The sequence below is a fragment of the Channa argus genome, chromosome 10 (assembly GCF_033026475.1).
Source record: "Channa argus isolate prfri chromosome 10, Channa argus male v1.0, whole genome shotgun sequence".
Lineage (NCBI taxonomy): Eukaryota > Metazoa > Chordata > Actinopteri > Anabantiformes > Channidae > Channa > Channa argus.
The window spans coordinates 6089910-6117559 of NC_090206.1; the positions used below are offsets into that span (position 1 = coordinate 6089910).

The window sequence follows — 27650 nt, forward strand, 5'->3', positions numbered from 1 at the left end:
GAGGCATCAGTAGGGGAAGAGAGCATACTGTGGATGGGGATACCAACCCGATTAGGACACCAGTAGACACACACATATACTCTTAGGAAAAAAAGGATAAAGCTGTGAGACTCTTTTGATGCTGCAACGCTGGTAGAAAGACACTAAACCTCTGCCCTGTATTGCTCCACTTTCTTGGGGCAAAACAATGAAATCAAAAAGCACAAAAAAAGAGAAGAAGATGAAGAATGAAACAGACAGAGGACAAAGTGATAGAGAGAAGAACTCTGAGAGAACAAAATAATGGGTGTTAGGTGGTGAACAAGGAAGCATGCGATGAGGGATTTCATGCCCCTGGCTTTGCCCGTTCTTCTCTTCGACACATTGCATTAGATGAAAATGTAACATGTTCTCCGTGTAGGAAAATGACTGGCTAGCTGGCTGAAAAGCTGATCTGGCTTCCGTAATAGTGAGTTTGTGAAGATTTGGCCAGTCGATTGTGTGGGTGTGTGGTTGATTCATTTGGTGACATATTGGCAGGACACTTGGCTTGGTAGGAACAGTGGCTGGTTGGATTCGTTGGCAGGGTGGCAGGAAGATTGGCTCACTGGTTTGTCCATTGGTGAAAAGGTGGCTGGTTCTCTGGATGTTTCTCGGCATGGTCGACTGTTGGATTGGTTGTTGGACTGGCTGGTTTGGCAGGCCAGCTCTTCTGTGTTTATGAAGCTGGTTTGCTAACTGGCTCATAACCTGATTGTCTGTCCCCCTCAGAAAAAGAACAGTGCCAGTTGAAGGGGTGAGAACATAATGCTACTGGGAAAGCTACAAAGTGAGCTACACAGGAAAGACTGAAATCCTAAAGCAGCATAAACTTATCTGTTTACCTTTTTAAAGTTAGGCAGTTTTCACGCCACTTTATGGGTTCATTTAAATTATGAATAAAATAACCAGTATACCTAGCAGAAAGCTTAGACACACCTTGCCTGTTTTGTCCTCCTGTCTTTTCATTCAATTAAGCATTTACCCTGGGGTAGCATGACTTTCTGCTTCTTCTTCTATTGTACTTCTTCAAGTACTGGTTTGCAAAATGCGACACTGCCCCCCAGTGTATGTGTTTGTCTATCATGCAAGCATATGTTTGCGTTTGGGCAGAATGAGCATCATTGACTAAATAGTTTAGTAGAGTGCAAGTTATGATGCCTCAGCAATCTAATCGACGCATCACAACTAATTATTGCCGATAGCTCGGTGATTGCTTGTATTGATAAGGGACAATTGAGCACACAAATGTCAGTAGCCAAACCTTTGGCAACTCTCATTCCAGAAAGCACTTTTACCTATTTCCAGATAGAAAGCTGATTTCCCTGATTTTTTTTTTTTTTTTTTTTTTGTAGATATGTATGTATGCCTCCATCGTTGGCTCTCAGCTATTCCCCTGTGTTATTCCTAGTAAGCTCATCCACCTGTCTCTTTTGCACTATACGATAAATCAGCTCTCTGTGGACAATCCACACAAGAAACACACACACAGTTGTCACGAGGGTGTTCTCTAATGACAGCCAAATGTTTAACCTTTCTCTTCATCGGATTAAGAGACTCAGAGTAGACAAAGACAGAAAGTCTTTATTTAAGAGGAAAAGACAACGAGGTAAATAAAGAGTAGAAAGGAGATAGAAGAGGAGAATAGAGAGGTGGGAAAGTGAAATTGGAGCAGGGGAGGAGAGTGAGCGGTCATTTGAAGTTTCTTTGGCAGTCCTCTATGACTTGGCAGCCATTTAGTCAGTACCACTCTCTTGCCAATGTGGGCCAACATGTGCCAGTGCATTCCAACTTGAACCAATGCCTGCTGCCCTGGCCAGTCATTTATTTTTTTTTTTTTTTAATACGAGGCATTGGTTTTGACACTTTGATGTTCAAGGGGTTTTAAAGTGCTCTGAAATACGATCTGACTTGCTAGAGATACGGAGGAAAGAACTAAAACTGAGCAAAAAGGAGGGCAGTGGAGAAGGTGTGAAAGCCCAAGTGACTTGTGTGTCAGAGTAGTCCACAGTTGGTGGCTCCAATGGAATTCTATGTTTGCTTTTTTCATTTGGGTGATACGGTGCAAAGCCTTAAGAATTAGAGTCAATATTATACCCAACGCAATTGCCACATGAACTTAGGAATTACATATTTTCAGAGGGAAGGGAGATCATAGGTATAGGTATTTTCAGTAACTGTTCATAATAGAGGCGCTGCCCAGAAAGTAAGTTTGGATATTTGACATATAGTTTTTCTCACAGTGAATAAAGAAATAGAGCTCCTCATAGGTAGAGCAGAAATGAAACACTGATGCTGCATGTTTTTAGTTGGTTTGTAGTATGTTGGAAAATGTACTTTAGATCCATTTACATCAATACCAAACAACATGTATTAATTTTCAGATGAGAAATATTGTCCTTACTTAAATGTCCTCTTTTATTCTTCACTAACAGGTTAAATAGGCAAGTTAATAATATCTGAAATACCCCCCACGACTCCCTTTCTCTTTCAGTGTCTGAGCCTACAGTGTCATGTTGTCATCTATGACTGATTGGGTTAAAATACTTATTTAGAGATGAACCGATTCCGCAGGTAAAAATATAGCTAATATCTTTCCTGTGAGATATTATTGTTACTCTTCCCGTATGGTCGTTGCCTTTTGTTAAAGTTACGTAGCTGCTTGTAAGTTGTCTGTAACCTTCAGTTCAGCGACTGCTACGTTTTTTAAAAATGGTATTTTATTAGGCTCAATATTTTCAAGTTTAATTAACACTGTAGTTCAGTGGTGGAGCACAGTGCTTGATGGGTGAAACTTCTTTGCGTCTCTAGGCTGTGGTCCCCAGGCAAGTGCCTAACTGGCCTATTAGTCTCTCTCCCATGGAAGGACAGAAAATCTGTAAAAACCCGATTGTCTGAACACATCTGATCCAGGTAATCAGCAGAACGTTGAGCAGGGGTAGTTGGGAAAACAAGCCAAGCAGGGGTCCTTGAGGAAGGATTGAGAAACCCCAGACCAAAATGATATGCAAGAAAATAAATACTGTTGGACACTTGAAAGCCAGGAATAAAGTTCAAATGAATTAGGAAGTTTTAAGAAATTACCAACTGAGCAAAGTAAGGAACTGTCCACAGCCCAAACCACAGCCTTGACTGATCTAAAGTTAATGCTAGAGCGTGCACAATAATGATATCCTAATCTTTATTATTATCATTAATCAATTAAATGAAACGGGGTCCCCCAACAGTCTAAGCCTACTAGCAGCATGACTATAAGTAACTAAAAGCTTTATCAAAGAGGAAGGTTCTAACCCTAGACTTATAATTAGGGTGTCCGCTTCCCGAATCTGAACTGGGAGCTGGTTCCACAGGAGAGGAGCTTGATAGCTAAAGGCTCTGCCTCCCATTCTACTTTTATTATTATTATTATTATTATACTGTTCAGCTTATAAAGGACATTATTGCTTGCATACAACTTTTACATACCTTTATATACATACACAAAACACATCTGATGCACCTTAGATTCTGCACCTTACATTCTGCACAGTACACACAGTTAACAATTGACAAGAAGACACGGACCATTATTGATATGTTAGTTGTAAATAATAAGCTTTCATTTTCAGAAGAGTACAATTAAAGTTTTAATGAAGTTCCAGTGCATTTTGTTGCAATTTATTTAGACTTAAAAGGACCTAAGGACTTTGTCATTATAAAATGACCCACAGTTGCAGATGCAATTCTGCAATTTAAGTGAAAATGTCTCAGTTAAATCCAGAAGAGAGCATTCCACAAGCACAAGTGAAACCTTGTAAACAGTTTTCTGTGGGCCAGTATGTGCATTCATATTCTATAAGTGTTTGTGCTCAGATACCTGCATGGGCAGAAATGTGTGTGCTTGTGTGTGCCCCAGCATGCGCAAGTGTCCACGCTCTCACTCTCTCTCTCTCTCGCTGCCTGTTAGTTAGATTGATAGTCAAATTAATCTGCAGCTCCAACCAGGTATAAACATGCTGCCTGCTGGCCAGGATACATCCCCCTCTATTAGCACCATAATTCAATGCACCCTCCAGCAGGCTGCCCTGATCATAGGAGGGTAATTGCAGGGATGGTGAACTTGATTTATTGACGGGAGGATATGGTGGATTACAGGTTGATTTGGAGATTAATTTATGGCTCATTTAGCATTTTAGGTAATTAGAATTTGTGGGTTTGGTTTTTGTAATGGTTCGCAAACAGAGCTGAAAGCACAAACACACATTGTACACAAATCGGAAATATTAACAGTCAGCCAAAGTGCAGAGACACTGCCCTCAAGTTGTAGAGTGATGTTGGCTTCCTTGAGGAGACTTTGGAAGTGATGCAGACACTGTAACAGATGCAATCCCCTCAAATTAGGATCAGAAATGAATGATCATTATAGCCTCCATACATAAGCTGTCTCTGTGCCAGAATGATAGTCTTTCAACTCCTCCTACAAGAGGGAAAGAAAACTAATCAAATTACTATACATGTTCATATCAGATTGGTTTTATAATTACTTGTGTAATTCCAAACCTGAGAATTTCCATTTTACAGAATGTGCGTAATACGCTTACTGATAAAATAGTCAAATTTGAATAAATAATTGGTTGTATTTTACTATTTGTTTTCTTAAACTACACTCAAATTATATTGAGTAGATTTAGAGTAAGAGCAACCAAAGACACAAACCTTTAATACATTTTACTTAACACTCTTAGTTTTTTTAGACTGATTCGTGACAGGAGGGTGTTAGATGAGATAGACTGGTTTGGAGTGTGCCTGTAGGAAAAAGCACAGGTACAAGTTTATGTGTTCCAAAAACATTCAAAATTGGGCTGTGCCACGTCCACAAAATTGCACAGCTTTGTGAAACGTTTCTGTCAGAACTGTCGTGCATCATATATATATACAACTCCAAGATGCAAAAAATTAATGTCTGTTAGAATTTAATCTTAGCTGTGTAACTGAGCTCTTGTTTGATCAAATTGGCCTGATTTATATTGCATTTTGTTTTCACACTACAGCCGCTGCATGTGCATGTTTTTTTTTTTTTCTTTCTTATTAGGGCTGAAGACAGTGGGACATGTACCTTGCATTTAATGTTAGACTTGTCCCTAGAAAATGGCAATGTACCCAAACCATGTCAATACATATTGATTAAATTACAAGTAATGCATTTGTTGCTCCAATAGACATGTGCCACAGTTGTGGAGAAAAGCTTAATAGTCAAAATTAATATTTGATATAGAAAATGGGAATTATATAGAAATTTAGAAAATGCAAATTTATTTTATCCACAGATTTTGTAAAGGCAAACAAAATGTGCTTTTCATTTGAACAATAATTTTTGTATTTGCTAAACATACTCTTAATTTTCTATACTATTACTACTGTAATCTCAGCACATTTTAGTTATTCCTTTACCTAATATTGGCCTATAGGTTTGAGTAAATTACACCAACTTATTTAACACCTTTCATTAAAATCTTCATGACTTAAGGTGTACTCAATTATATTAGGTGTCACTGGTCACTGGGTTGCCACACTGTTGTAAAGTAAATAATGATCCGTGTGGACACGGTTAGAGTAAAATGTTTTATTCATTGCTGTCTGCAAATGCAAACAAAAGTGATCGACTATACCCTGTGTTCCGCCATGTCACAAAATAACAAGGCACATACACAAGACAACGCAGACACACAAAAACTGTGTGTGTGTGTGTGTGTGTGTAATTGAGGTACTAGACATGAACCTATGAGAGAAGGGGTAATGACAGCTACTCATGTTATTTAGAGCAGATTACACAAAATGTCAGAATTCTTTCTTTTAACTTTCTAAAACTTTTTTTGACCCAATTTGTTGCTAGTTCATGACTAAGAGACAAGTTTATCATTTTTGGAGATAAATGTAATTGCTTTCTTGGTGTAAATTGAATGAGAATATCAATACCACTCTTAAGTCTTCTCTCCAAAGGTAACACAATCTATCCAAGAACACGTTTAAATACTCACTAATTAGCACATTATTGCTGCTTTGTTCTGCCTTGCTAGGCTGAGAAACAGCACACATTGTAAAGGATTGGCTCTGACTTTTTGCAGTTCTGTCTTACCATGATAGCCAAATGCCACTATGAACACTGGAAGCAGTTTTACTTGCTGAAATGAATCCTGTTAATACACACTATGAAAAGATTGTAACGGGGGCCAACAGCTGCAGTCCTTGTTCTGCGCAAAATGTATTCAACAAATTCAAAAGTATTCTTCAGCTCTCTGAGTTTATTACGTCAAGTGGATACCTTCCAATGTAAGTGTTTTTAACGTGTAATTCCCTCAGTGTTTTCCTCAACATCGCTTCCCTTTTGAGCTGCAATGCAAAAGAAAGTAATGAAATGAAGGAGCCTTGTAATAAAAAGGCTGCAATACATTTTCACACAGAGAAAGGACGGTGGATTTTGTCCCTCGTCACTTAAATTTGGAGTGATCTCTCAAACTTCTGCGATAACAAAACATAAAACCTTATTACAACAAATAAAACCTTAAATTGCTCACATGACTGTTACTTCAAGACAAGTTTGAAACTTATCCTTGAGACTATCCTCTTCTCTCATTTTCCCAAAATCACAAAACCATTTTTACACCTTAATATGTTAAATAAATTAGGTTTATGTCAATTGTTTAGATTTTGAGGTACTGGTTACTGTACTTTAGTGTACATAGCCAGGATAGCTGTTCCCAGTGTCCAGGGGCGACTGTGGCACATACAGTAGAGATGTCGTCCACCAATCCCAGGGTTGTTGGTTTGATCCCCATTTCCTCCTGTCACATGTCAAAGTGTCCTTGAGCAAGGCACTGAACCCTAATGTAGTTGCTCCTAGTGAGTGTAGTTGTAGTGCAGCTTCCCCATCAGTGTGTGTGTGTGTGTGTGTGTGTGTGTGTTGTCTGTAAGATTGTGAGTGTGACGGGTGAATAAGAAGCAGTGTAAAGCGATTTGGGTACCAATATAAGTGCAAAGCATTTACAATATACTATGCTAAGCTCAGCAGCTCATGGCTTGGTTTTTACATTACATTCACAAGAGCAGAATCAATCTTCCCAATCAGCCTTGGCCTCTGCAAGATAGTGAACAGGCACATTTCCTTCAATTAAAGTAAGTTTGGGCAGAGTGGAATACTGCATAATGCAAATGACACCTATTGTGCTGTCAGTTTAACTCAGCCTAAAATCGCTAACAAGCAGCCTCTGCTCTTTTGACTGAGTGAGCTGACTGTCCTTACACACAGGCAGACAGGTAATGCCTTTATTTGTGAGGGTGGAATATTATCATGAATTATCCCTCATTTACACAGTAAGACTTTATATCCTACGCATAGTAACAAGGAGATGTGCAGTGGGTTCGTTGGAATCAGATTAGACTGCCAATAACATGGACATAAATGATCTAGATAAAAAAAAAAAAAAACAAGTGCTATTCAGGCGGCTGTGCTACCTTGCAAAGTGCGTACATCTCATAAATACAAAATAACCTGGGGCTATGAAATGCGAACACATCTCTAATGAGATCAAGATGAACCATAACTACTGTCTCTGTGCAATCTATTCTGTAGGACTATATTAAGTCAGCGTTCACCATTTCAAGATCTTTGCTCATTTCCTTGTTTCTTGCAGCCATTTTCCTGTCTGCTTAATAAAGTCCTGTGCCACATAAATGTCCTCCGCTTTCCTCTTGACAGATATTCACATGAGCAGCTGGTTTCAGAGCTGATACGTCTTACAGCTTTTTCTACATCCTCAAGAGATTTTGTGTTTCTTTCTTTTTTTTTTTTTTTTTTTTTTTTGCCGTATGTGTAGAAATTTAGGGGAAGAAAAACATTGTGGGAGAATTTCATCTCTGAGATGAACTATTGGTATCCGTAAAAACGTGGGATGTTAGAATATACATTCTTTGCTGTACTGCCGATGTGTCTTGTGTTTTTGTAATAATTTACATTACGTAGTTATGTGATTTGTATCTACCAGCATATCCTTCACTGCTGTCTATTACTAGTTTGACATTTTTGGAAATAAGCTTATTCGTTTTCTTGTCAAGATTTAGAAGAAATGATCAACACATCAATATCAAGTACAACTAGATGGTCAATTACAGTTTACATAAAGCAAATATACAGACAAGTGCTCTCCACCATTTAGCTCTCATAAAACAATGTACCTCACTAACAGCATTAGTGTATTTTCCCAAAAATTCTGAGCATATTTTAAAGCATTGAGTGGATGGAGGCTAAAGCTGACACGGCACAACATTGTGTATTTAAATGTAAGCTGTCTGGAAATATGGACATATGCCAATGTATTCAAACAAAGGTTTGCAGGTAAATAACACATAGGGCAGTAAAATCGAGGAAGAATGTTGGGGGATACATCTATTGGCAGGGAAACTGGTGTATTGATTTAAAAGGTCTTTGATTCCTAAAGTTGAGTGAAGTTCCTCTTGCAAGAAGCCAATTAAAGCACAGTCTCACCCTCAGACACTCTGTGAAAATAACTGCTGTAAAGTTTCAACATTTACATGTCTAGGATGAAATGATTTAATCTTATTTTTGTGGTAGACCCTCTTGTCTTTTATTCAAATAAAAGTAATGGACATCATTAGTTGACAGATGTATTTAGTCACTCTGAAAGTTACTTTGATCTTGTTGTCATTAAAGTACATCACACAAACAATATGTCCAGGTATTGACTGTAATAGTGCGTAGACATCTAGAGTCTTTAACTTTAACTACGTCATTTTACCAACTGAGGCCTTTAAATGCATTCCACACAGCTCCAGATATGAATACACACCCACATATAGACACACTATTTGCATTTGTAAGAGGTGCACAGCATGCACTAAATGCTTCTGACACAGCATTTGCATTGTGGTCTAATTGAATCGTCATGTTTATAGTGGGATATGCATAATAGGTCCTTCTTTACTTAGACGCTGCTTTTAACATTTAGTGTTTAGCTTCTGGTTTCGGGGTTGGACAGGCAAGTGGGGAGAGACCATGACAAAGGCTGATACAAGCGTGAAAAAAGGCAAGAAAATGTGGAAGGACACAGCAAAGAGGGAGACAAGAGAAAGCTGTTTCCAGTCTCCTTTTTTTTTTTCAGTTCATCTCAGTTCAACCTGCATTGCTGGAATGAATATCATCAAAGAAACAAAATAAAGGAACATTTTTACATAAAATCCCATTCTGCTTCTAAGACTTTTGCCTCAGGAAGGGAGGACCTACATTTCTTTCCTTTTAGATTTTGCATCACCAGATTTCATAGTTCATGTGAAAGTATTACATGTGAGCCATGAGTCATATACCATATCCATGGAACCTATATTATAAGCAAGACTCATTGTTTGTTAAGTAATGTTTGCCCTACATCCATCTTCACTATGAAATGCATATTCAAGTCATCTCCTGAGCTACTAAATATTCCCAAAGTTTAGCTTAAGCCGCTTAAACATCCACTAAGACAAATTCCGCAACAGATTTTTTGTACCTGAAGGCAGCGCAAATAGCCAGGATTCATTCAGAGTCCTGATGATCCCAAGTGCAGTACTCACTCTCATTTTACCTCTGCTTTACATCTTCAATGATCCTTCAGGAACAACAAGTCCTTCAATGTTTGTAACTCCCCTATCATATGGGTCGTTTGTTGAAATACCACTTCCATGTACAGAGGCCATTGAAACCACACCCCCTTTTGACAAAATGGCAGGTGCTGTTCCTTACTCTATAACCAAGCCACAGTGGTGTCATTTTCACACTTGTCTTGGCTCGAAACCCTCAGAATGCGTACGACTTAAAATGTGCAAACACAGCGGTTTGGTTAGAGTTCGGCACCAAAACATCTAGGGTACGTCAGGTTAGGGTTAGGCACTACAAAAAAGGATTGGAAATTTGAAGCTGTGCCCTAAAAATGTGTACTTCCTTGATGTCACATCCTGTGACATGTGAAATTAGGTTAAGTTAGCTTAGGTTGGACACAAATGTGAATATATAAAAAAAATGTTTTTTTGTCACGTTCCCTACTGTCACTAACGACATACTTACGTATTTCACAGGCAGACAGTCGTCTCAGTAAAGTTTTTAGCTGGAAAGAGTCACTTTTGTAAATGTTCACCATTAAATTTAAGTTAAGTTTTTGGTCCTTTAGTGAACATCTAAAACCATACTTCTGTTATTTTTCACCATTGCTTGTGCAGTGTTAGGGAAATTATTCATTAAAAGTAAAGTTGAGTTTTTACATCACATCCTCACATACAAACCACTTTAGCTTCTCTAAAGACATTTTTATTTTCAAAGTCAGCGATTCTGATCCATCTTTTCTAAAGTTTATTCATTAGAATAACTGCGCGTATTACCTACCATAATCATAAATAAATCTGATGTAGTTTCCAAAGGTTTTCTAAGGTTTAGTCTCATTATAGTAATGGAATAGATGACCACACACATGGCTTTTAACCATGGCTGTAATGTGTAGCATAAAAAACAAAATAAATGGTGAGGGTTCAAAAAGGCTGGATGATTTGTGTATGAGAGATCGAGACAAAAAGAGGGAGAGTCACAGGAGCATTACAGGGAAAAGTAAGTGAATCACCGGAGGAGAAAACAAGATGCTGCAGGCTGGAGGTAGATTGATGAGGAGGACACTGATGGATGAATGGATGGATGGATGAAAGGCTTTCCAGGCCTCTAGTTTAAAGCTCAGTGGTCCTGGTTAGGTCAATGACTAAAGAAATCTGTGTCCCCTGTAAGGCACACACATTCACACACACACACACACACACACACACAAAGCACTGATGGAATAAGTGGTTTAGATGAGAGGTGGTTAGGGGACAATGGTGAGTCGTGTGTGTGTGTGGAGGTGGTGGAGAAAGAGATCAGTGTGGTCTTTTGTGTCTGGAGGTGAACTTGGGAGAACTCTCTCTCACGCACACACACAAAGCTGGGTATACACACCTACACACACAAACAGAATAACATCACCTTGAGCAGATTTTGAGACTTCAAATCCATAATGATGTTGGAAACGCATTGCATCATACACATCAAAACAAAGCTTGTACTTTTTATTTCATTTGGTGATGTGACTCAAGGACAAACTGTCACCTTTGTAACATCATAACAGTATATCTTCCTAGCCTCTAACATACAGCAGAACCAACAACAACTCACATATTCTCAGTCCAGTCAATAGCCCCTACCTGCCCATACCCTACCTTTAAAAGGTAGTGTTGTCCGTCCACACCTGATCTAATTAGCTGCAGCATGATTGGATCAGTTACCTGTAGTTCTTCAAAGCCAATAACCACACGGCGTGTAGTTTTCTGAAGAAATCTTTTTTTTTATACGTTAAATTTGAGTAGGGTCCGAACCCTGTGTCTGCCATGGACATGTGGGTTGTTTTGTTCGACATCATTGTCATTTGCATTTGTAGCCCCCTGAGAACAACATGTCCCCGTCTGTTGAGTTGTTGTTGAGTTGGGGGGCATAACTTCAAACATGACGTGTGTGTACTCTCTTTAGCATTTCTGGGAACAGGGATGAACACTACTTCATTCTGTGCACCAACCTGCTTCCTGATAGACCACTATTGCTATAAGGATCTGATTTTCTTTTAGGTTAATGCTGTAGAGCCACTAATTTAACCTTCTAAAGCTTTTGATCATTTAAAAATTGCTGTTTTTGTGAATTCAATTCTATATATAATAAAGGTTAGTATTAGTAGTCCATCAGCTGTGGCTGGAGTTCCTTTAAAAAGTGCCCTGACCCAGTGAGGTCGGCATGTCCTGGATTGCCCTCACTTTCGTTTGGTTGGGTCTCAGCCCAGAAGCTAAGATGTGTCCATGCCCACTTAATCTAAGACTGGCAAACCAACTCTTGCCCTGACCCTGCTTGTGTCCTGGTTCTGGACAGTTATTGTATCTGAGAATGATTTTTAACAACCTGCTCCGACCCTTGTTGTCTGCCTTTCTTTTTCTTCACACACTCTTTTGCTAAGCGCTTAAGTGACCCTCACACAAAGTCCACAAATACACATGTCACAGCAGTTCCTGCACATGGCAGCATGCCAGGCTCTTTGCGGGAGATTTTTCTGGCCTATTAAGATGAGACAACCTGAATGGGTGGGATTGTTGATGTGCTTGTGAGTCCTTACTCTAATGTCGGCAGTTTAAATCTGTCACCAGTGCTGCTTTGCAGATCTCAGTGACCAATGAGAGTGTTACATTCTTTCGTCTTAATAGTGTCACGTTTTCATTACAACAACGTGACTGTCCCTTAAAAATGTATTCTAAGTTCTCCTGTTGGCTTGGTCACAAATGTCTGAATCGTTTCAGCTTCCTCTTGTTTACTCTTTTCAACGACAAACCTTTCCAATATTGTACTATGTTCCTAGCAGGATTGAAATAACCCTCATGCAGTGAAAATGCCCTCAATATCCCCGTGCTGTGCAGGTGTAAGCCCCAGGTTATGTACAGTATGCGACAGCATCTATTTCCTATTACTCTCCTCTGAGCTGCTGCTTGTACTTTGACCTTTCTGTCATTTTAATTCAAGCAAACGTCTCCAAGTTTTCAAACATTTTACTGTTATTTTATGAATATTGGAATTATGGCTGTAACGATGGACTAATTAGCTAATGTGACGCCAGTGAAATGTAGGCATTCAAGATTAACACAGTTGCTATAATGCAGGATGTGAAGTATTTCACCTTAGCTTCAACCATCATTGAGTATTGCATTTACCAGTTTGCCAGAACCAACATTCACAAGTAGCTATCATCATACAATTCTAAACAAAAAATTAATTAATAAATAAAAATAATGTTCCTATGCAGCAAAACTGTAAGCGTAGTTAGGTTTTTGTGTGGAACATATTGAGCGGATGATCGTGTTCTTTTACGGTGTTGTTTTCATGAATGAAGCACAGCACTTCTCAGGAGGATTGTTGCTAAGATAAAATTTTCTCTCCTTAACTGTGCCCCAAAGACGAAGTGGTGACTAAGTGTGACTGAAGACCTGCTTGAAAGTGGTGATGGGGAATGCAGCTCAGTTCAAATTCAGTTCAATTGGTTGAATTAGAATTAACATACCATATTAAAGTAGGCCACCACATATTACAAGTTTTGACTGATCTTTTTGGTGCTTTTGGATGAGTTATGGATTTCTTCAGTTTTCATGATGATCTGAGGGCCCTTTTTAAACACAGGTGTAAATGATGCAGTTGATGATGACTGACATCGCTTGCTAAGATATGAGCAGAACAGAACCATCATAAATGTTTGTAGTAAGACCTGTGCTTTCATTAACAGCTATCATCACTGACCATTTAGCAAGAGCTATGAGGACAAAACTGCTTACAAAGCATGTACGAACAACAGTACTTTTTTTTTTTTTTTTTTTTTACGTGTACTAGAGCTTTACCAACCTATATTTCAATCTGGGCACCAATTCTGTCAATGTTGTCAATAAAACCCTGTGGTATTAGAGGGCCTCTAATTTCACCAAAATGCCCATCACAGTGCCGAGTGGTCTACCTAATGCTTTCACCATGAAGCTAGACAGCTCTTACACTGTTACACACAGAGTTAAAGTGTTGGGCAAATGGAACAATGACTCAACTTGGACTCAGCTGAGAGTGCCTGACATGCCATAGACGGCATGTTTTTTTTTTTTTTTGTGATGTTATGTGATAGGTGGTTCGCATCTATAACAAAATTTTTACTGATGGTTTTTCACTTTTAATGCATGTTAAAAGTTTGGCATTTGTTAATAGAGGGTCATGCTAAAAAAAACAAAAAAAACAAGAAAACACTTCCCCAGTGTTGTGCTTTTTGTCTGTTCAGGAACTCGACATACTGCATGAAAGTGTCCATGTCGATGACGGTGGAGGAAAGTGATGAGGGAAAATGTTTCAGCACCAAAATCCGTCACCTGGAGAAAGCTGAGATAACCCACAGCAAAATGATCACCTGCCCTGACATAGAAGACTACATGGCTCCATATAAGCAGCCACAGATGACCTGGTATAAGGTAAGATACACACACAAAAGCTGTGAGTAACTGCAGACAACAGTAATTAAATCCGTTCTGCCTGTGTCTTCTGTCAGGAGTGTGAACGGGTTGAGTGGAGAAGCGCCATCACCGTGAACACCACGCACATCTGGATTCCGGAGGTGGAGGAGGGTGATGGGGGAAATTACACATGTGAGTTACAGTATGGATCCAGACTGGTGCGGAGGACAACACAGCTCAAAGTCACAGGTAGGACATTGTGCATGGATGGATGGATATTCCTATGTTAGAAATGAAGCACATTATAGAATATATGCACTTCATGTTTTTGTTGAAGACGCATTCATCCATTGACTGTCAAAGCTTATCCTATGGGGATGGAGTCCATCCCAGCTGTCATCGGGCGAGAGGCAGGGTACATCCTGAACAGGTCACCAGTCTATCTCAGGGCCACAGCGGGTGGTAAAATGATAACATCTCTATAATCTGTTGCTATTTGAAGAGAGAAGTTTATGTGGACACAGGTGATTTGTATTTCTTGGTCAGTCTGTTGTCAGCATGCCGTTGCAGGATTTCAATGTAAGAACTGAATTGTACGAATGGATAAATGTGAAATTGATTTAAAGGAGCCAGAGACTTTTGGATTTTGCAGCTGAGAACAGCACCGTCAATATGATTTTGGTGATTTGCAGGTAAAAAGTAGAAATGTAAAAATCTGCTCACTGAACTTTTTAGATTATAATCTTTAGGGCTATTTTTGTAGCATTTTTCCTTCAACCCTGGTTTTTATGAATTATTGTTTGGCATCCAGCCGTACATATGGATACTGTAGATGGCTCGATACTGTATGAACAACGACTGTATGAACAATAAAAGGATAAGGTAGAGTACACTGGTACCGGTTGTGAAAGGACAGGACGACTCTGGATGTGATAGAGTAAGAACCAAAAAAGATGGAATGAATTGAAATTGGGATTATATACACTAGATGTTGTCAGAACAGATTGTGATGAACCAAGATGCTGGAAACGAGGATATGAGACAATGAAATCTGTCAACTACAACCATTACATCTACTCAGACTGGGTTTGTGGTAAACTGACAGCCATCACTGAAAGAAATGTGACTTAAAATGTGGCAGAAATATGCACTCGGTCTTCTTTTAGTATGCGATGGATCTCAGAGTGATTTCAGAGCACCCATTATTTCGACAGATGCCTCGACTCAGCAATAAATCATTCAACACTATTACAGCACTTTTAAAGTTTGATCAAATGCTTGCACTATAAAACATAACTCAAACAACTGTGTTAACATTTTATGTCACCAAATGGATTAAATTGATGGAACACAAGTAAATGTTATCGTGATTAAATATTGTAAGTTGAGCAAATGTTATCTGTATATTGATTGCACATTCTTGGTTCAGTAAACTTATTACTTATTACTTTATGATCCATGAAGTTGTCTCAGGTCATTTTAACTTTTTAACCTGAAAAAAAAATGGTGATGGTGAACTTGCCACATTGTACTAGAGTCAGTACAACACTATCACATTAGGCTGCTCCCAGTGAACGGTGCTTTCTAAGTGCACAGGAGTAGGGACTTCATTCAACACCATCCATAACCATGGTTCCCATTGTTTTCATTATTGTGAAAATAAACATCTGTGACCTCATTTACCATGCAGACACGTTTTCTACCACGAGTTTTCTTTAAATTACTAAAAGAAAAATATTTGAAGAGCTTTATCTTATAATAAAAGAATGCTGGGAAGATGCTAGATTTTAAGTTAAAGAACAACTTTTATTAAGATCTTACAAGGAAAAGTTCATTTTGTTCATAATAAAGTCAAATATAAATTATTAGCTGGCTCTACTGGATAAGTATTTACAGTAGACAATATACAAATATAACCTATACAAATTAGTATTATTACACTATTGGCATTGTGTGTCCTTGTATTTGGTCAGTTTGTCTTATTCTCAGATTAAACATAGTTTAGGCTTCAAGCTTCACTGGGCTTTGACTTAACTTTGACTTGGCAGTAACATCTGCACTTTGCTATTGGGAGTTTAAGTTGAGTACCATCTGTATTTCTGTACTTTGTGTGTGTGTGTGTGTGTGCGTGCGTGTTAGTGTGTGGGTGGGAAGGGGTTGCACGGTTGTTGATTGTGCACATATGTCTGCTTGTGTGCTGATATTGTCCCATGTGTAATGTGCATGTTATCATCTATGAGAAATGACATCACACTGTGCTTATTTTCTATGAAAATACACACACTTTAATATGCTTCATTTCAGACCCCGTTTGGCATTTACAGTCCCACACGGGCAAGAAAACACACAGATTCAGTAATTTAGTAGTCTGACATAATGTGATGTGCCATGATAAGCAACATAGAGTAAAAGTGGTTATGGCGTGAATGGTCTTCTTGCTGTTTTGCATTTAGTGCTCTATATCTCTTACATTTTAAATCCCTGAACCAAAGTCAGAGGCTTTTTTCATCCTGCGTTTTGTGCTATGGTGCAGATGTGCAACTGCCTCATGTTCGGTAGAGTTGATATGAGCAGGCATTGCTTCATTTGTCATAGAATAATTCAGTACCATGTTTCCTTGGCTCCCTTCATATGCTCTCCTGTGGAGGGAAGATAACAGTGGAAGGGCAAAATCACAGCCATTGTTATTTTTTTTTTCTCACCATGCTTTTATTGTGTAGGAACTGTTAAAGGAAATAGTTTAATTCCCATGGTGAGCTGCCACATCTTGTACGGTAAGTTGTGCTTAAAGCATTGGCTAACAGCGTGATAGGATCCTTGTTTTTCTCCTGAAGCAGAGAGAGACATACAACCGGTTTACAAAATATTCTGACCCCTTCACTTTTTTGCCCTTTATTGTGTTGTGCATTTCATTTCAAATGGATAAAAATACCATAAATCTACATTTATTAACTCACGTTGTAAAAAATTTGAAACACATTTCTAAAAATTACATACATTTATAAATTAAATATAAAAAGTTGGTATTTAATTTGCAAAATTGTTCATAGTTATTGCAGCCCCCTTAAAAGTAAGTCTCAATACGCTTCTCACACTTAGATTTGAGCATTTTGTCCCATTCTTCTTAACAGATCTTCTCCAGCTTCGTCAGATTAGATGAGAAGTGTCTGTGAACTGCCATCACCAGGTCTCTCCACAGATGTTCTCTGACATTTAAGCCTGAGCTTCAGCTGGGCCAATCAAGTGCAGTCAGAGACTTGTCTTAAAGCTTTTGGCTGTATGTTTGCACCATTGCTATCCCAAGACCGGAGGTGAGGGTTCAATCACCTCGGTCTCTGGTTTCATGGACGCTGGAGCAGGTTTTCTTTAAGGTTATTGCCTCTGTGATTGCCTGCACTCATCCTTCCCTCAACACTAACCAGTCTCCCTCTCGCTGCTGCTGAGAAGTTTCCCTATAGGACTCCTGCAGCCCTCTTAGGGACTCTTGGGCTCATTGTTACCTCTCAGAGCGAGGCCCATCTTGCCTGGTTACTCAGTATTCCCACCCGGTTACTCATCTTTATTCAGCTGTCTGGCCCAACCTTGGGATGAGTTCTGGTGGTTCTCACTAAAGTTCTTTCATTTCATACAGACACTGTACTCTTGGGAAAAACTATAATCTTTACAAATGGTTTCAAACCCTTGTCCCAATCTATTTCTCACCACTGTTTTATCACTGAGGTTCACAGAGAGTTTGTTGGACCTTCATGTCCTGACACGCAAAGTAAAATGTGTCTTTGTAAACTATGACCATTCGATTTGTCACATGTGAACTGCAGTTATGTTTCAGACACATCTTAAGCAAACAGTGGACAGTAAATGATTTAATGTCATCATTTTCAGGTTTGCCAGTTTTTTCATCAAGTGACTAAGAAACCAAATCATAAGGTGTTTTATGCCAAAATGCCCCACATCTACTTGACTGTTGTATTGTGTATTTGTGCAGACAAATGAAATGCAAATTACACATTGCATGTAAAAATGACCATAGAGTAAATACAGGATAAGAATTAACATTAAACATGTACCTGTACATAACAATACATGATGAAAATAAAAAAAAACAGAACTACTGTAAGTAGGGAGAAATATGGTGAAGTGAGAGCTAACTAAGAGTTATGTTCGCAGACCTGATAATCTTTTAACCATGTTTGAAGTACATATTTGAAGGATTTATATGTATCCTAAGTGGGAATGTGTGATGGTATGGTATTCCAGAAATCAGCAGCTCTAAATGAAATTAAATCAACTTTAACAAAACACAATTACCAGCTGCAGCCGATTTTGTGAGTCTACTACGCAGAGAACCAGACCATGGAGAATTTTGAAGACTAAGCTGACATCTCCAAGTTTTACAGTGTTGTCCCAACTTAAAAGGACGTGCTTTTCTTAAATGCTACAATGGTTATGTCGTAATGGTTTTTTATTAAGAAATTTAAGTGCCTGCTTGTAAACCAAGTCGATTGGTTTTGGGGTTGTTTTACCGGTTTGTGACCAACTTGTGAGACTTCATTTACTTTGCAGCCTCAGTAATTAGGCAATCTGTTATATATCTAAATTTGCCCAGGTTAAACTTAATTGTTTTAGTCTTTTTTTTCCATTTTTTGTAAGGTTTGAATAAAACAAATGAAGCCAAGGTACTTGAGTTCCGACACTACCTGAATCTTCTCACCAGCAACATACATCTGTGGGTCAGGTGCACAAGATGGTCTTTTTGAAAAGTACATGCATTTTTTTTTTTAGCAGGTGTAGACCACAATTATGGAGCCATTTAGATACCTGCCCCACTGATTTTAAAAGTTCACCGAGCTAACTCCAATTTGCTTTTGCCTAGTGTGGATATACAGATATAGCCATTGAAAGTGTCATAGTTAAATCATTTTGAAGGGAACATTGGATATTTTGATTATAACCCACTGCAACACGTCTTTAATCAATGAATCAATACATATACCTACATTTTACGTTAATTACTTGGATTAGTGTTTATTCGTCATCGGCTGCGGTCATGTTTTAGTCTACATAGTTCTGGTGTCAGATAAGCTGGAGCAGCTCCTTTTTTCTCCTCCTTTTTAATGTCGAAATGTACTTCAGTGACTTTTCCACGCAATGACAAAGGATTATTAAAAAGATATTTATGCAGTTATTTTAATTTCACGGTTCACAAGTCAGCCTCTAAAACTACAGGTCTGACCTGAACATGCACTGAGCTTGAGTATATCAGTTTTTCCAATCTCGGTCTATACATTTGAGCCCACGTTTTCAGCTCAAAGTGAGGTCTGTGCTGCCAGCGGTAATACTGCCCTGCTAAAGTGCAGGACCCAGTATGGGTCAGGGTCTTCCCGGGGTCTGGTTCTCTGAGACTCAAAGATGTTTAATTTCCATCCGAGGTCTGACACTGTGTTAAGTTTTTCATCCGGATCTCTCTGCCAGAGAAGGAGCAGCCGGTTTCCGGCACTGGCTCGTGTTCATAGTGTGTTGCTAATGTTGTAATTTATTTTGAAAGATAAAAGCTGGTGTCAGCTGTTGGCTAAACTACAACACCCACCTCCCACTGCTGTGAATAAGCTCATTATTATCAGACTATTTCGATTTTGTCCTCATTGAACGTCGAATATGAGGAATGATTTTATCACAGTGTGTAGATTTGTTGGATCAGCTGTTAAAACTGGCTTTTTTGTAAGAGTCCAGAGAAGCAGAAAGAGACATAATCACCATGGAGTGATGTCTGCTGTTTTTACATCAAAGTCTGACCAGATTTGGATAAAAGTGAAACTAACAGTAACTGGCCTGTTCTCGTGTAACTTTTATAAATTCACAGTTTTTGAATTTGCTTCTTTTTTAGCTCCCTTTGTCAATGCGCTGTTTCCTCCATCAGTCTGTCAGCTGGGGTTTATTTATTTATTTTTTAATATTATTATTATTATTATTATCTCTTCATAGGCTACTGTGTGTCCAACATGTAGTTGAGTGTTGTTAAAAACCGTTTTTTTTAACTAATCTTTCTTTTTAACTAACTAATTTGAAGCTGTTTATCCAGAATGATCTCCGCGCGATCCACTGCTTGTTTTAAAGATCATGTGTTCGTAACTAACCGGACACAGGAGAGGTAGGGGAGTCCCGTCCTGTGTCCACATGTTCACAGGCTTTTCCAGAATAAAATCTCAGACATATTGGATGAGCTCTGTGTGTCAGTGTTTCTGCTTTGTTTCATGTCAAATTCCGCCAAACAAACTTCTCTAAGGTGTTTGGGGGCGGGGCTGGGGAGCTGGTTTCACATCTGAGAGCTGTGAATGACAACTCCATTACGATATGAATGAAAACCCCCAAACCTCTGCATGTATCAGGCTGGTTCTACTATTGTTCTACTTTTTCAGCGCAATCACATTTTTACGCTGTTCCGTTGTTGTGTCGCAAACTCACAACTACACAACAGTACCTTCTTGGCGTACAAATACAGTACTACTGGTACACTACGTTGTGGTAGGGACTACGATTTCCTCGTGCACCAGGTGCTGTGACTCTGAGTGTAAGCAGAGCGGCCACCTACAGACCGTATATTGTCATCATATCCCATCCCATGGGACAAGAGATGAGCAATTGCCATAAGAGTGAAGAACTCATGCGGCAGACACTGATGCTTTCAACTGCTACATCTGCAACAGCATCATCTGCATACAATGTTAGTGCAGCCCGAGCACACACGAAAGCAGATCATTTATGTAAAGACTAAAAAGAAGAGGACCCAGAATTGATCCTTGATGCACACCCATTTCATATTTATAAGAGAGTGAAGAGATGGTTTTTACTTTGACTGACTGAGTTCTACCTTGAAGATAGGATCTGATCAGTTTAGAGGCAGTATGAGAGAAATGCGCTGTAACTTTCGCAATAAGTACCTCATGATCAACAGTATCATAGTATCATTCGTGTCACAGTATACAGTATCATTCGTGATAGGACGGGAGTGACGAGCGCCCTATTGGCTGATTTCCCTGTATTTTGTGTTATTATCAGATAAGTTACAGCAATGAGCAAGAAAGTAAACTGGACTAACTTAGATGAACTGAGCTAGAATATTTCTGGGCTCATAACTTTCTTTCCTCTACCAAACTCTCCCTCTCTTTTCTCGCTATATTCATTCCACATTAGGATCTTTGATTTTTTTTTCCATCAGCCCATTTTCTCTCAATGTCAGCACACATACCCATGGAGCCTAGGGCCAATTCTGTGGCCATTCCAGGCCAGTGCTTATGACCCACGGTGTTTGTGTGTGTGTGTTGTATCTATAGCATTTGACTAAGTGCCGAGGAAAAACAGATTTATCTAAAGTTTCCTCTGTGACCGTACTTCAGCATTATAGTGCCACTGTTTGCTGCTTGAAACGATGCATATTTCTCACAGTGAAACTGGGATTTCTTCAACTTCAGCTCAGTATCTTCGACAGCAAGCCTCCACTGTAAATAATTTTCAAGGAAACCAGCCCCCAAGACATCTGTCAGTGTGTGCCAGGCCTTGGCTAAACATCTGTGTCCTTGATCCTGTAGTTACTGTAGGTCTGTATCTTTTGGCAGAGGGGGGGGTTTATTGCCATGCTTTCAACATTAAATGGAGATTAAAGTAAAGACACAGTTAGAGCCTGCAGATCAGCTGTTGACTATGATGTTGTTGCCAGCAAAACGCACTTAGCTGAAAAGCAGTGCTGGAAATACACCTGAGGCGGACTTTGAGGGGGAACCTGCAATAGGAAGGATATGTTCTAAATGTCACACTTTTGATGTGCTTCATTCAAAGCTTCACACTGTAACTTCTTAAACATTCACAGTTTTTAATTAACTGCTGTGCCCGGGGTGGTGTACGCTGTGTAACACTGGGTAATCTCTTGTGTTTACAATGCTGTTCCGTTCTTAGCCCTGGGATATCTTTAGGTCTACACTCTAGACTTAATGTACAACGACTGCGCTGATTTTGATTTATAGTGGGTTCTGCTTGTCTTAACTTTTGAATCCATGTGTCAAAATAAATCAGGTTTGCAATGAACTGCCAATATAAACTTATATTGGGATTGATGTGGAGTAGGATTGTGATAGAAACAGTGAAAGGTTTACAAGTAAAGATAGTATCATGATATTGATTTAGCAATACCATTTTCCTGGTCAAGACAGACAACAAAGTGCACCATAGACATCAGCCCATCTCACCCAAGAGCATATACTTTTCCGTACTGCATTTTGTATTTTGCACTGTGAGGAACTTTTGAAAATGTTTCACAGGAGCAAATAACGATAAAATACTCTACAGTATGTATGTGAGCAAAGAGGACAAATATACAAGTGTCTTGCATAAGGCTACTGTCTGGGAACCACAACATTTTGTGACTGACCAGCTGACACCATTCATCGAGCCATCATGTCAATGTGGCTGAGAATATTAAACAATCCTGGCAAAGTTGGTGCCTTTAATATGTCACTTTCTCCCAGTTTAAGTGGTCCCCAACTCTCAACTGCAGTTGGAGGCACAGAAATGTAATGGTATTCATTTGTGTCTGCCACAGTTTACTAACAGAAGTTGTCATGGCAGCAGACACTCAAAGCTAGGGCAGAAAACTTAAGACATTGGGAAATATCCATCAAAAAACAATTGCTGTGCATGTTTTATCAAGTTAAGTGCAAGTTCTTGTTGTTACTGACCCCAACAGATTATTACCACAATGTTATTATGACTAAAAATACTTCTGCAACTGTAGCTGCTTCCACCATTATTATCTGTAATGTATTAGCAAACCCTTATTCAACAAGTCTGATATAAACTAGTGATAATATTTTAACAGTGTGTGTGTGTTCATTTCGTGTGTGTGTGTGTGTGTGCACCAAATGCATTTATTATTAATGCTGTGTGATCTGTCTAGTGAATAGTGTACAGAGTTCTATAGTGCTGTAGCCTAGAGGGAGGCCAACAGCTCTTGAAGAGATCACACAGTATTGCACACAAAAACGCATAAAGACATAAAGCACACGCATGGTCTGCTGGGTAGAACGGATCTGATCGGGGTCAGAACAGGGATAACTCGGTGTCAGTGGATGTAAGTGTAAATAAGTATTTTTGCTATATTTATACTTGTGCTGATGCAGAAGCAACACTAAGGACAGATGATCAAAACAAGAACTCTAACAATGTATAAAAGCTGAAGAAAATTTAGGAGGTTCCACAATTAAGAGACATTAAATATAAATTATAGCTGTGTGTTAGTCTGTCTATGAATTATATGAAATTATGTATCTATTTAGCCAGATACACAGTTTGAAAAAGAGTCTCTTCAGGATTTCTTAGACAGTTTTGCTATTGTTGCCTGATTTTACAGCAGCTTTTCTAATGAAAAAACCAGGGAGTCGCCATCATTTCCATCATTACCCAATAATCAAACGCTCCTCAATGAAATAACCTAATGATGCAGGGAAAAATCTGGACAAATGTTTGTTATATCATTAAGTTTGTTTGGGCAGATGTAAGGAGAACAAGAAGCAGACAGACTGATGTCTATAATCTTGTTTTTACTCTTTATCTGTCATGTTCCACAAAGCGCTGCCTTCAGCCCTGAGCTGCCTTTACCTTTTCTTTTCTAATCTTTTACCTACGGACCACAGTGCTGTGTGTGTGCGTGTGTGTTTGTGTGTGTGTCTTTGCTCACAAAGTTGAATGTGCACACGAGTAGGTGTATTATGATGTAGTTTGACACTGTAGTCATGTCCTGATTTGTGCGTACACAGATCAGTTCGGTATGTTTTGGATTGAGGATCAAAATATAGGACTAAAGAGATGACTTACATAAATGTCACGTTAAAATATGAAAAAGAGTTCAAGTTAATTAGTGTATAGTTTATGTCTTCATCCTTTGGATACTCTGATGATTTGTATAAAAAAAAAATTAAAAAAACAGTCACAGCAGGTGCTGAGAGCATCATGTATTTCAATTATATATCAAGGATTCCTGGGATTTATGCTTGTTCAGAATTTCCCACCTGCTCTGACAGCTCTGTCACAGCATGAGGTCACTTATTTATGGGATCTTTGATATTTAGATTTTGATATGTTATAACATTTTTCAGCCTGCCTACACACCCTTGTGGCTGTGAAGTGATTGACATTCGTCATATATTGTAAGGCAAAAAAATGTTCAACCCCCTCCCGATTTCTTCTCTTCCTGTGTTTATTATACTAACCTGTTTAAGGTCTTTACACTAAATCTAACATAAAACGAAGTAAACCTGAGCAAACACAAAATATAGGTTTAAATTATTATTTACTGAAGACCAACTAGGTCTGTGGCAAAACATATTTACAATAAACGCCACAAGGTTACAAAGTCATTTTGAAGGCTCTGAGACTCCACAGATTGATAGTCAGTGACAATATCTACAAATACAAAAATTAATAAGAGCACAGCATTGACTCACCTAAGAAGAGAGATCTGAGGGACACTGCTTCTCTCACTTCACTGAAGCCAGGATAGGGGTCCGCATTGGATCTTCAACTATGTGAGACAGCATAGATAGTGTGTTGAACACAAATAAAAAGGAATCTGAAGAGTAAGTTGACACCAGTCTGGTTTAAAAGGTTCTGAAATGGCTGCATCAATGTCAAAACCTGTACTTGTGTTAGGTCCATGGCTTTTTCATATTGGGGATTTAGGTTTTGGATAATACTTTTTGCTTCAATAAAGAATTATCATTGAAAACTTTTTGCGTTTACTCTGGTTGCCATTGTCTTCTTTTAGTTTAAACATCAAAAACTGTTTAGTAATTTCAAATGGACAGAAACTGCTTGTGTGATGTCCCGGTCTGGTCATCGAGGCCCACTAGCATTACACTGGCAGCACTGTTGTTCCTGTTTGGGCAGACAACTTAACATCGTATCTGTTGACGTTTTGTGACATCACCTAGTGCCACCCAAGGTCCCCCTTACTAACAGTCTTATCAGGCAGAGGGATTACAAACATGTGTGAGGGAGGGCATGGATTTAATTAGGTTAGGTTAATTGGTGATTCTAAATTGCTCGCAGGTGTGAATGTGAGTGTGAATGGTTACGCGTGGCCCTGTGATGGACTGGCGACTTCTCCGGGGTGTAACCCTCCTCTTGTTCAATATTAGCTGCAACGGACTCTAGTTTCCCCGTTAAACTTGAGTGGTTTATATAATGGATGGACAAACTTTAAATGGTAAACAACACCACAACATTGTGTTTAGTTATTTTTAATAATATATATATATATATATATATATATATATATATATATATATATATATATATATATATATATATATATATTAGATAATATGCTCCTTACTTAGGAAATATTACAGTGCATTTATTATTTATTCCCCAAACTTTGCACATTGTTCCTTTGTACCTAACAATGTGTGTTTATTAGTATGTACTATACAGGTACATGCAAACTACAAAGCACAAACCAGATTGTTTGTGCATCTTGTGTTAATAACTAACGGACAATGAACAGCTGAATCAATTAGGGTGAATTAGCATCTCAATTGAAATTGATGGATGTATTTTTATTGCTCTTGTGTGAAATTGTGCCACAGCAGAAATTCCTGTCAGTATTATTCTGGCCTTTACATTGTTCTCTTTTATTTAGTTGAAAGTTTTGTTCTTTCTTTCTATTCTGCGCTGAATCTCTGAGCTAATCCAGTTAGCATTCATTGCCCACATTTACCACAGGTGACATCATTGTCTAATCTTCTGCAGGCTTTGTCTGTCCTAAAACCAGCTTCTCTCTCAGTTTCCTTCCTTCTCTTTTCCTTACTGTCTTTCCGCCCGTAGCCATTTTCCCCCAAAAAAATTCTCATCCATTTTTCAGAGGCATTTCAAAGTAAAATGTGTGTTAGCAAAGTACACAGCATTCAGGCTAAATTTAACACTGGTGAGGATTTCTGCGTCTTTGTGCGTGCGAGTGAGCGAAAGACAAAGAGCGAGAAAGAGAGAGAGACAGAAAGAGAGGTGATTCGCTGTGGTGCAAAATGTTTGTAACCTCATTGGAATAATGTTCAGCCTAATACAACATTACTTCCTCTGCATGGCAGTTTCCGTACACACACACACACACACACACACACACACACACACACACACATACACACGTGCTCTCTCTAGGGCAGAGGACGCATTAAAAGATTTTGTCTTTCTCTTCCAGCTCACTCTGTCTACATCTGTTATTGTCTGTCTCTCCACCTCTCTACATTATTGTCGTCCCCCCCCCGACTCTGTCTCTTATTTTCTCTGTTTCTCTTTCTCTGTCTAAGTTTTGTTTTCTCTCTATTCCCTTTCTTGTCATCATGTTTTCATTATTTCAGTGTTTTACTGTTTTTCCCTTCAACTCTCCTCTACATCCTTCCTCCGTCTGCTCTATGTCTTTCTAGCTCTTTTTCCTCTCACATCACTTTGTATTCTACTCCGTAGCCTGTGTATGTGCTTTTGTGTGTGTGTGTGTGTTAAGGGCCCATGACCTAGTTAGAGTCTCACCTCCTAATTCATTGTGAAATTGGCTCTGTTCTCCGAAGATAGAGGGACTCGATGTTACTACACACACAGATACACACACTCTCTGTCTTCCCATTAACATTGCGTTACATCTTAAATAAAGAGCAAGACAGAAAATGGCAACACAAAGAACAGAATATTCCGTGTTTTACGGTGTTTGAGAGGGAGCATTCATTTATTTTAAAAGTTAGAGCTTGGGGTTATTCACTGTAACATTTACAAGATGCATGATGCCAATTTTAGCATTCATCGTCTGGGTTTGCATCCCCAAATCAATTCACGGTGCTTGGGCTCAGGGCACAGTTGTATTTCTAAAAAGGTCATGATACCAAGGTGCCGGGAGCTTTCCTCACCCAACAGTGATGCACATGGCCGAATGTTGGAATGTTGGTGCTGAACCTTTTTCTCTCAGCTCAAATCAAATCTCTTTGCTCATTCTGAAAGACAACGCTTTCACTGCCTTCTTTCTGCAAAGTGAGGGTTTCTTAAGCAGATCAAAAACCCTGGTAGCAGTGTAGTGGCACCTGCATGCACTGTAGGACAGGCCACATTTGCATTCTTTCATGATTAAATAGATTAATCTTTAATCTGTTACTTAGGAAAATACCTCATTTAGAAACTCTTCAGAAAATCATTTCTTCAAATCTGGTTACTGCTTGTGCTGAGACAAACACACACAAATGTTCATCACTAGTGCTTCACTCTTACCGGAAGTCAAACAGCTCATGGTTCACGCCTATAGGAGGCCTGTAGGTGCATAGTTTTAAACAGCACTCAGTTTTTATGATTGCAGCTCCACGTGTCACCTCACAGAGAGCACGTACCATAGCTCTGGGTCGGCACAGCTGGCACGTTTATGAGCTGCGTTTGAAACCCGTTTATAATGTGCGTATATTTATAATACACACACCAATGAAAAATGGCAGCACTGTCCAAGCGTGGAGACGCATTCACAAATGCAGAGTACGGGTATAAAATAG

General features: G+C 38.9%; 1 protein-coding gene across 4 annotated transcripts in view; it reads left to right on the plus strand.

Annotated features, from left to right (window-relative positions):
* The window catches only part of il1rapl2 (interleukin 1 receptor accessory protein-like 2), a 373161-nt gene that overhangs the window by 223045 nt on the left and 122466 nt on the right, over positions 1-27650 (plus strand). For all 4 annotated transcript variants that reach the window (XR_010915419.1, XM_067518983.1, XM_067518984.1 and 1 more), the window contains 2 exons: positions 13911-14097; positions 14175-14328. Coding sequence is in view for 3 of the 4 variants with exons in the window: in XM_067518983.1 (XP_067375084.1) it covers positions 13911-14097; positions 14175-14328 (341 nt within the window). In the remaining variant the exon portion in view is untranslated. The remainder of the gene's footprint in view (positions 1-13910; positions 14098-14174; positions 14329-27650) is intronic.